General features: G+C 57.3%; 1 protein-coding gene across 2 annotated transcripts; it reads left to right on the forward strand.

The window, feature by feature from the left end:
- Positions 1-302: 302 nt before the first annotated feature.
- On the forward strand, positions 303-8976 carry LRRC15 (leucine rich repeat containing 15). 2 transcript variants are annotated; one of them, XM_042460292.1, is made up of 2 exons: positions 303-367; positions 5559-8976. In XM_042460292.1, exon 2 carries the CDS (start codon positions 5564-5566, stop codon positions 7364-7366), a length of 1803 nt encoding a protein of 600 aa, XP_042316226.1. In that variant the 5' UTR covers positions 303-367; positions 5559-5563; the 3' UTR covers positions 7367-8976. The 2 variants fall into 2 exon arrangements, with proteins under 2 accessions (XP_042316226.1, XP_042316225.1); XM_042460291.1 differs by lacking the exon at positions 303-367 and adding an exon at positions 389-1684.
- The last annotated feature ends 323 nt before the right edge of the window (positions 8977-9299 follow it).

Raw genomic sequence — 9299 nt, forward strand, 5'->3', positions numbered from 1 at the left:
GGGAGGCTGAGAGAGTGTGACTCGTTGCCCAAGGTCACTTCTCGGTGGGTTTCGTGGCCCAGACAGGATTCGAACCCTGGTCCCCAGAGTCCCAGTCCAGCCCTGGAAGCACTCACCCTAACCCTCAAGGTTTCCTTGATCGGGGGTCCCCCCCCCCCCCCCCCCTCTCTCTCTCTCTCTCTCTCTCTCTCCCTTTCCGGGGGCTCCCTCCCTCCCTCCCTCCCTGGGCTGCCCTTTCGCTGACTCAGGGCTGCTCCTGGGCCTCCTTCCTTTAAAGGCCGGAGGGAGGAGGAGGAGGAGGAGGAGGAGGAGGCAGCAGACGGAGCAGCCGGCGGAGCAGAGGGACTTCTCCCGGCAGGAGCCCCGGGTGAGAGCTCTCCCCTTTCGCGAGGGTCGCCTGTCTCCTCCGGAGGAGCCCCTTGCGCCCTCCCCTCCCCTTTCCCTGGCCCGGGGTTTGGGGGGGGCTCTCTCCTGGGAGGAGGGCAGGGGCCCGGCGGGTGTGGGTCCCCCGGGGTCCCCCTCTGCCTAGGCCCCCTGGGGACCCCCTCTGCACATGCCCAGAGGCACGCTTGCCACCGGACAGCCAAGTCTTCTTCGAGGGGGCAGCCCTGGGAGCCAGAGGCCAAGAGGGAGCCCCTTCTCCTCCTCCTCCTCGCCCGGAGCCAGCCGGGACAAGGAGTCCTTCTCCATCTGGAATCCTCCCGAAGTCCCCAAGTGGTGAAGCAGGAAGCCCTGCCAGGAGAGGTTTGGGGAAGGGCTGGGGATGTTCAGCAGGTTCTGGGGGGATATGAGGAGAGCCCTGTGTAAGGATCGGAAGGGAGAAAGCTTGTTTCCTGCTGCTCCAGAGAAGGGGACCCAATGGAGCAACGGAGGCAAGCTCCAGGAAGAAGCTCCGAGAGGAAGGGCGGCTTCTTCAGTCCATGGAGATGGTGGGGGAGTCTTTATGCAGAGGTGTCCCCATCTGGGTGGCCATCTGTCCCAAGCTTTGCCTGGATGGAGGGTTCCTGCATGGCAGGAGAAGAAGGGGCTGGGGCTGGGGGCTCTTCCAGCTCCATGAAAGGGGGAGTCTAGGCTTTTGCAGGAGTCATGAATGAATGGCCCAGTCTGAGCAACACGAAATGGCCTTTGTGGGCCAGGGGCCAGAGAAGAGGGGGCCTTGCCCTCCTGTCCTTTGGGGGGGGTCCTCACGGGGGTCTGGCCCACTTCCAGGGCCCTTCTTCAGTCCTTCGGAGTAGGAAGGGGGAGGGAAGCAGCACTCCAAGAGGAGAAGATGCCCACCCGCCCGGTTTGTGTGTCCCCCGCTGTGTGGAAAGCCTCCTGTTGCCTCTGCCTGAGGATGGGGCCACAGACGGACAGAGGGAGGCCCTTCTGGCTCAGCCCTCTCTTTGGGTGTTTATTCTGGAAGAGCCCAAAGTGGGCCCTGGCCCTTTGGGATACTTTGACACACGGATTGTGTGATGCAGCCCTTGGGTCAAAGGGCAGATTGTGATCGCCACCATTGGATGCGTGACGGCACCCACCATGAAATGCAAAACTGAACGATGCACCATCAAACGCACAACCAAAAGGGCATCTCCACATACGCAGCCTCACCCCAACCCCTTGAACCCCACGCGGGGGGCGTCCCACCACTTCCACAGGGAACTTCTATTTGGGTCTGACATGCAGAAGATCCTGGCTTTGTGTGAGTAATGGGTTTGCAAGGGGGCAGCAAAGCCATAGAAAGCCTTGTGGCACACGAAGCCCTGGCACACGCGTGGGCATATGCCAACGGGGGCCACTTTTTGGGATGGGAGTGGCTGATCCAGCCTCTAATAATGCAGTTAATGGGCTGGTTTTGGGCTTCAATCTTATTGACGTCAGTTTGGGTTTTAATGGGGGGGGGGGGAGGAAATACTGGTGAGCTCTGTGCAGATGGGTGCTCCCCCTGACAGTGACAATTCTGCATCTGGCACCAGCCTTTGTGGGCCAGAATCCCCTCCTTTGTATAATCCCCCTCCTATCACATGCCTTGGGGTCTGGCAATGGGGGGCATTGGCGGGGGGGGGGTGATGTCTACTGAGCCTCTGCTGCTCCAGGGCCTGGACCCATGTGTCCCTGCTGACCGACAAGGATGAGCTCACAGCCTGCGAATGTGCTGCGGACAGCACCACTGGCCCAGGAGGAGCAAAAGGGGCTTATCCCTGCCAGGCCCCAGGCCCCAGGCCCAGCTCCAGAGCATGGCTTGGCAGCACGGGCCGCTTCCCTCTGACCACCAGCTTCCCTCAGAGTTTCCAGTCGGGATGGGAAACCATGACCTCTTCCTCCTCCTTCTGTTTCCACTCTTTGCCCTCAAGTATGCCAGATCCTCAGCCAGCCGGGCGCCAAGGAGGGCCTCAGGAGGTAATAAGGAGCACATTTCGGCTGCCCACTGTGGATCCCCCCCTCCGCCAGTCAAGGCAGCCAAATAATTCAGAGCAGCAGCAAAAAAGATGGGTTTGCAAAGGAGGGATCCAGAAATGCTCCCAGCAGCATTTCCATGGCTTAATTTTTTTTGGGGGGGGGCTTTGAGATGGAGGGCTCTGGACCCTCACAACCAAAAGCAGGGACTGGATAGTGAGGCAGAGCCATCTCTCTGGTAGCTCTCAAAGAAGGAGCCCTTGCAATACCATTGAGAAGCTGGTAGCATGAGCTTTCGTAGACTGGAGTCCACTTCCTTGGATGCATTTGGTGGAGGGTCCAGGGACAGACCTTCAGGGACCTCCACTCCATGCATCTGAGGAGGCAGACTCAAGTACAGAAAAGCCCAAGGGACTAGCTTCGTCCCATGCATCTGAGGAAGTAGACTCCAGTTTAGCAAAGCTCATGCCGCCAACTTCTCTCTTTCATTTCGGTGCTGCCAGATCCCTTTGCAGCAGGCTGACTTCCTAGAGGTAATGGCACAGCTGTGCCTCTGAATTCTACCACCAAAGAAGTGGCGCTCTTAGTTTCTTGCAGCCTAAAAGGGAGGAAGGGAGTGTTAAGAGAATAATAATGCTTAAAAAAAGAAGAACCTTTGAGGCTAACTCTGATTCTTGTTTCAGCCTGGAGTAGGTTTATCAGGCGGCCCAAGCAGGACACAAGAGCACACAACAGACACATAATCTTGTTGCGCCCAGCTGAGAAGCTCTTCAGGACTGATAAGCCCTCAAAGGCCCCAGAGGGTCCCCCTCATCTAGCCTCCCCACCGGCATTTACGGTCTCCCACTTCATCCACAGATATCTGGGTCTTCCCCTTCCCAGGAGGCCTGTGCAGAGGTGGACCCCCACCCATCTCCCGAGGGGTGTGTGTGTGTGTGTGTGTGGGAGGACACTGACCGGCAAAGTGGTCATTCAAAGCAGAGGCATGCCCTCCAACTGTCCAGCCTAATCCTCTGTCCTCCCACGTTTACAGCCGTCCCTCTCGCCTATTTTCCCCTTTAGCTTCCTCCAGTTGCTGCAAACTGAGTCCAAAGTGCAAAAGAAGTTTGCAGGAGGAGAGTAGGAGAGACGCAGGACAGAGCCTTGCCCTTCCCTGTCAGCTCTGGCAAAAGCAAACTGCTCCAGCCTCTCCTGGCTTGTGCCTTCTTCTAAATTAAGAATAACACTTGCCATCTTGACCACAGCCTGATGTCCTTCGGCCACAGGAGTCCTGCTTTTCCTCCGTGAAACATTGGAGTCCCTGGGGAGGAAACGCATCTGCGAAGGAGGAAGCGCAGGCGCATTTGTGATGGCACAGCTAGGTGCAATGATTCCTGGGGCCATTTGGGATCATTGGCAGCAATGTGTGGAGATGGGCAAAAGCCAGAGGCAGCTGTTGTTGCTTGCCTGCAAGTCATTTCCAAATTATGGTGACCCTAAGGAGGCAAACCGATAATGGAGTTTCCTTGGCAGGTTTCTTCAGAGGGAGTTTGCCATTGCCATCCTCTGAGACTGAGAGAATGTGACTTTCCCATTGTCGCCCAGTGGGCTTTCATGGCCAAGCCAGGATTCGAACCCTGGTCTCTAGAGTCATAGCCTAACATTCAAGGTGCTTGTTTTTCCTGAAGCCCCTGGTCTTGGCTGTTTATGGCCCTGAGGGAGGGGAGTGAGAAGGGGCCCTGGAGTCAGGGTGGTCAAAGCCCAGGATCAGGGAAGGCGCAGAGCAGGCGGACCCCCTTCCTCCATCTCCCAAACTCTGCCAGTGGGCAACTCAGAGGAGGAGATCCCAGTCTCTCTGAAGTATGGCAGAGCCACCCTCCAACATCTCAAGGGCCTCCACAAAGGCCTGGAAGGTGGAAGATGAAGCGTGGGTTTCCTCTGACCCTCCGAAGGGTGTGACCTGAACCACTGTGGGTCCAAACAACAAGGAAAGAGATTCCACCTAAATATGAGGAAGGACTTATCATAGAATCATAGAGTTGAAAGAGACCCCAAGAGCCCTGATCCAGTCCAACCCCATTCTTCTGCCATGCAGGAACTCTCAATCAAAGCATCCCCTTTGACAGATGGCCGTCCAGCCTCTGTTTAAAGACTTCCAAGCAAGGAGACTCCTCCACTTCTTCTTGCCAAGAGCAGCTGTTTCATTGGGGATTTTTTTAAATAAAAGAAGTTAGAGAGCCAGTGCCCGGCAGCCTTTCCAGTGTTGGACTACAGTTCTGGAAGCCAGGGTTCAAATCCTTGCTCGGCCATGGAAAACCTTGGGGACCTTGGGCAATTCACATGCCCATTTTACATGCCTCTGAGGTGCACTTTAGCAAAGGATTTCCTGCATTGTCAGGGGGTTGGGTTAGATGACCCCTTAGCATACCATCTCCCTCTATAGCTCTATGAAACGTTGCTTTTTAATTGGGGAATGGCCCCCAATGGTCCAGGCTGAGGTGGGTACTGTGCTTTTAAAAGGATTGTGGCGGGCGCAAACTAAACAGATGCAGCTTTTAATGCCAATGAAATCTGAGGATGTTGGGGTTCTTCCAGCCCCAGTTCAAATGCACCCTCTTGACAACTGGCCTGATGTGGTTCTGCAAAATTCTCTGCTGGTTGAGCAACACTCCAGGTCATGTGTGCGTGTGTGTGCGAGTGCAAGAGAGGCCCAGCTGGCAAGAAGGGTGTCAGGATACAAGAGACAGTGGCTGGAACCAGGCAGAGAGGAGAAGGGCCGAGGTCCCCCATCAAAGCCATGGATGGTGGCCAGGTCCTGCTTTGCCACTTCCTTCCATGCTGTCCAGTGCTGTTTCTGAACGCTCAGGCTGTTCATGGTATTAGGCCTGGAGCAGGATCTCTGTTGGCAGCTCTCCTTGCTTGCATGAAACCATTGCATGCCTCCTCCGCGTCTTGAGAGCCTCCATAAAGTCCAGCCGGCCCTGCTCTGCTGAGCTTTATCCCTCTGCAAAGAGGACCTGAGGGTCCATGTTCCCCTGGGGGTCCACCCTCCTGCCTCCACTGTGGCTGATGGAGGGAAGGAGTGTGGGTGGGAAGAGGGAGTGTCCACCAGCTGTGCGTCTGGAAGCAGTGTGGGAAGACCAGGGGCCTTCCGCTTCCACTGCCAAGAGTTTCACCTCCAGTCTGTGCTCTATTTGCAGGCCCCATGGATCTAACTGGACAGCATTGCTGCCTGGCTGCCTTGCTCCTCCTGGTGGGGTCCTTGACCCTTGGCCTGGCGGGAGCCCAGTGCCCAGAGGGATGCTCCTGCTCCAGGACCGCCCAGGTGGAGTGCTCCGGCTCTCTCATCTTGGAGATGCCCGGCCCGCTGCCCAGCAATGCCATGAGCCTGCAAGTGGTCAACACCCAGATTGAGGAGCTGGGCGAAGCAGCCTTTGGGAACGCTTCGGCGCTCATTGCGGTGCGGATAGAGAAGAACAGCCTCTCCAGGCTCAGCCCCGGTGCCTTCCTCCACCTGGGATCCCTGCGCTACCTCAGCCTGGCCAGCAACCGGATCCGGGAGCTGCCCTTGGAAGTCTTCCAGAGCCTGGGCCGGCTGGAGTCCCTCCTGCTCTCGGGCAACCAGCTCCAGCGCCTCCACCCAGCCCACTTCACCCAGCTGGGCAGCCTCAAGGAGCTGCAGCTGCAGGGGAATGAGCTGCAGGCTGTCCACCCGGGGGCCTTCGGCCAGCTGACCTCCCTCACCAGGCTCAACCTGGGCAAGAACCGCTTGGCACGCCTCCCGCCCAAGGCCTTCGCCCAGCTTCGCCGCCTCCAGGTGCTGCGCCTCTATGAGAACCAGCTGTCCGAGGTGCCGCTGGGGGCCTTTGAGTCCCTTACAGAGCTCCAGGAGCTGGGCCTGCACCAAAACCAGATCCGATGGCTACCTGCCAGGCTCTTCTCTGCCAACCAGAAACTCCAGAAGCTCTTCCTCTCCCACAACCGGATCGAGGTCCTCCCAGAAGGTCTCCTCCTGGACCTGCCAGAGCTCTCCCGGCTCTCCCTCTTTGGGAACGTCCTCCAAGAGCTGCGCCCGGGGACCTTTGGGCCGATGCCTGGCCTGAGGGAGCTCTGGCTCTACGACAACCAGCTGTCCACTCTGCCTGGCCACCTCTTTGCCAACCTGACCCAGCTGCGGCTGCTGGTCTTGAGCCGGAACCAACTGCACTCCATCTCCCCTTCCACCTTGGCTGGCCTGGGCGAGCTCCTGGAGGTTTCCCTGCACACCAACCAGCTGCCCACCTTGGATGGGGAGGCCTTCCGAGGCCTGGCCAAGCTCCAGAACGTCTCCCTGCAGAACAACCGGCTCCAGTCCCTGCCAAGAGGCCTCTTCCAACACACACCTGGCCTGAAGACCCTCCAGCTGCAGAACAACTCCCTGGAGACCCTCCCCGGTGGCCTCTTCAATCGGCTACACCACCTGCGCGACGTCCGACTACACGACAATCCCTGGCGCTGTGACGCCATGCTCCAGGCCCTGAGGATCTGGCTGCAGGGGAACCGGCCTGTCCTTGGAAGCAGCCAACCACGCTGTGCCTCCCCTCCCCAGGTGGAAGGGCAGCCCATTTGGGAGGTGGAGGAGGGCTTCTTTGGCTCTGAGACACCTGAGGTCACTGAGTGGGGGATGCCCACCTCTGGACAGACAGTGAGCCTCTCCTGGGACCCCCAGCCAGAGACCACTTTTGCACCCATGCACACCCAGTTCCTCTTGGACAATGAGGCTGGCAGTGCGGACATTGAGCAAGGCCCCTTGGGATTGGCCACCGACCTCCCCAACCCTGGGGTTTCCCAGGCCGAGGGGGGGCATTTGGGGCCTGACGCGCACCCAGACAGGGGTGGTGGTCACCTGCATCGTGGTGGGCTGTGCCTTGCTGCTCGGTTCACTGGTGGCCATGATCTTCTATGGCTACCGAAGGAAGGATGCCAAAGCGTAAATGATGCTCAGAAGCTCACAGGAACACTAGTTTGACATTGATACAGGGAGTTCCATATCTGTTTTGCATTCCTTCCTCCAGCAGCTGTACCCTCTCCCACCAGGACTTAGTAGGAACCCACCTTGGTGCCTCTGCTCCTGGGAAGGGATACACCTGGATTCTCTCACTGTGTGCTGGTCTCCTTTGCCTCCCTATGCACATCTGCCAGCCTCATCTAGGTGGAGAGGCTCCTGGCCCCTTCTTTATTTCCATACCATGGGGGGGGAGGGAGGTTCCATAGGCTGCACCCCTGCACCCATCATACAGCCCCTCCATTGATAGACTGCCCCTTCCAACGGTGCTTGTAGTGGGGATGCGTGCTGGAGTGGCACAGGTGGCTCGGACTGTAGCCCCATCCTCTCAGGCCCCCAGGGCCCTTCCTTACAGGCCAGCAAAATGGAGGAAGGAAGGTTGCCCCACAGAGACACGCCAACAGTTCTCAGGCGCCAACCAGTCAGTGCATGAGGGTTTCTGAAGGACCGAGGCTTCCCTTTTCTGTCCTCTTCAGAAACTCTTTAGGGGAAAGCCCAGCAAAGGCAGTGGGCAGCAGCCTTGAATGCCCTTCTGCTCAGCTTTTAGGAGGGAAAGAAGTCCTCTTTCCAGAAGGTTCAGTGGTGGGAAGGGAGGGTAGGGCTGGCATGTGCATTAGGCTGGCATGCACATAGGAACAAGCAGGAATCATGGAGGGATCATCTAGACCCTTGGGGTCATCTAGATAAACGTCCTGCCAGTGGCTGGCAACCCATAGCCACAGTACTCCTGATAGGTGGCCACCTAACCTCTCTCTAAAGAGACCTCTAAAAAAGTGCCCTCTGAGGAGGCAGAATATGTCCCCTGCCACAGTTTTGGAGATTTGCACAGATGGGCTCAAAGCAGGCCATTGTGGAAGCCATTGGGGCTTGTAGGAGAGGGGCTTGGCTAGCAGAGGTAGGCACAACTGCATCCACATGGCTCTCCACGCTTTACCTCTTGTCAGATCTCAGGGATCCCATGCATCCCACCCACTGCCACCCCTGAGATGGAGGGCATGGGAACGTCTGGGTCTGACGGAGAGTAGGACCACCCCTGCCACACACACAGCAGCACCCGGGCCTGATCCACTGCAGGAGGAGTGTGTGTTATGTAGGAATAAGAGGTCCTCTGTGTCTAGCCAGTGTGTAAGCAGTCCCAGCCCCAGCATTAAGGCCATTGTGAGTAGGATCACCCAACAGAAGACTTTCCAGCAGTGCAAACCTGAATTTCTTTCTTCCCCTTAGCAAAAGTTGGCATTTTGTTTTCAGTCATGCCTCTGCCCCACCAGCTCTTCCTTCACAACCCATTTGCCACAACAGAAGCACAAAGTCTGGCCAGGCATCCATGTTGGCTCTCGCTCAGACTTTCCCTCTCTGCCCTCCATCTTGGCCTGGAATCGCCTCTCTTCCCAGCCAACTTCTCCTCTCCAAATTAGCTCTTCGCTTGACACTTTTCTCACCCTTTCAGGCCAAATGCTTTCGGATGCCTCTGGGAGCATAGAAGTCTCTGCCTAAGGAAGCTGAAAGAGTCTCTCTAGACTTTGCTCTTTGCTGAATGCTGGAATATGTATTAAAACCTGTGGAGATGCTGGTGACCATTTTATCCCTTCTGTCAAGTTCTGTTGTTGGCAGCAGAACGTTTTGGAGAATGGCCAAATGGGGTTGGAGGCGGTCAGGGAAGGAGGTGCTGTTGGTTTGACCGGGCAGGGAAGGACCCAGGGCCAACGAATGCCCAGCAGCCGAAGCAATGCCCGGCAGATGACCTCCGCTGAAAGAGTTCCAGTGAAGAAGAGCCCACAGCTTTCTATCAGGGCAGTTCTTCCCAAAGATTCTTCCCAAGAACTTTATCTCAATCTCTTTTGGAAACAACCCTCCTCCCTCGTCCTGTGACCCTCTGTCTAGCTCATGCTGACCGGAG

The sequence above is a fragment of the Sceloporus undulatus genome, chromosome 3, assembly GCF_019175285.1.
Source record: "Sceloporus undulatus isolate JIND9_A2432 ecotype Alabama chromosome 3, SceUnd_v1.1, whole genome shotgun sequence".
Lineage (NCBI taxonomy): Eukaryota > Metazoa > Chordata > Lepidosauria > Squamata > Phrynosomatidae > Sceloporus > Sceloporus undulatus.

What these genes read in the sequence shown, in the direction of transcription:
- LRRC15 (XM_042460291.1), top strand. Translation starts at nt 1,522, where the DNA reads ATGAAATGCAAAACTGAACGATGCACCATCAAACGCACAACCAAAAGG. An exon ending in GCAGAAGATCCTGGCTTTGT is followed by an intron (nt 1,685 to 5,558) that starts GTGAGTAATGGG and finishes CTCTATTTGCAG; the next exon opens with GCCCCATGGATCTAACTGGA.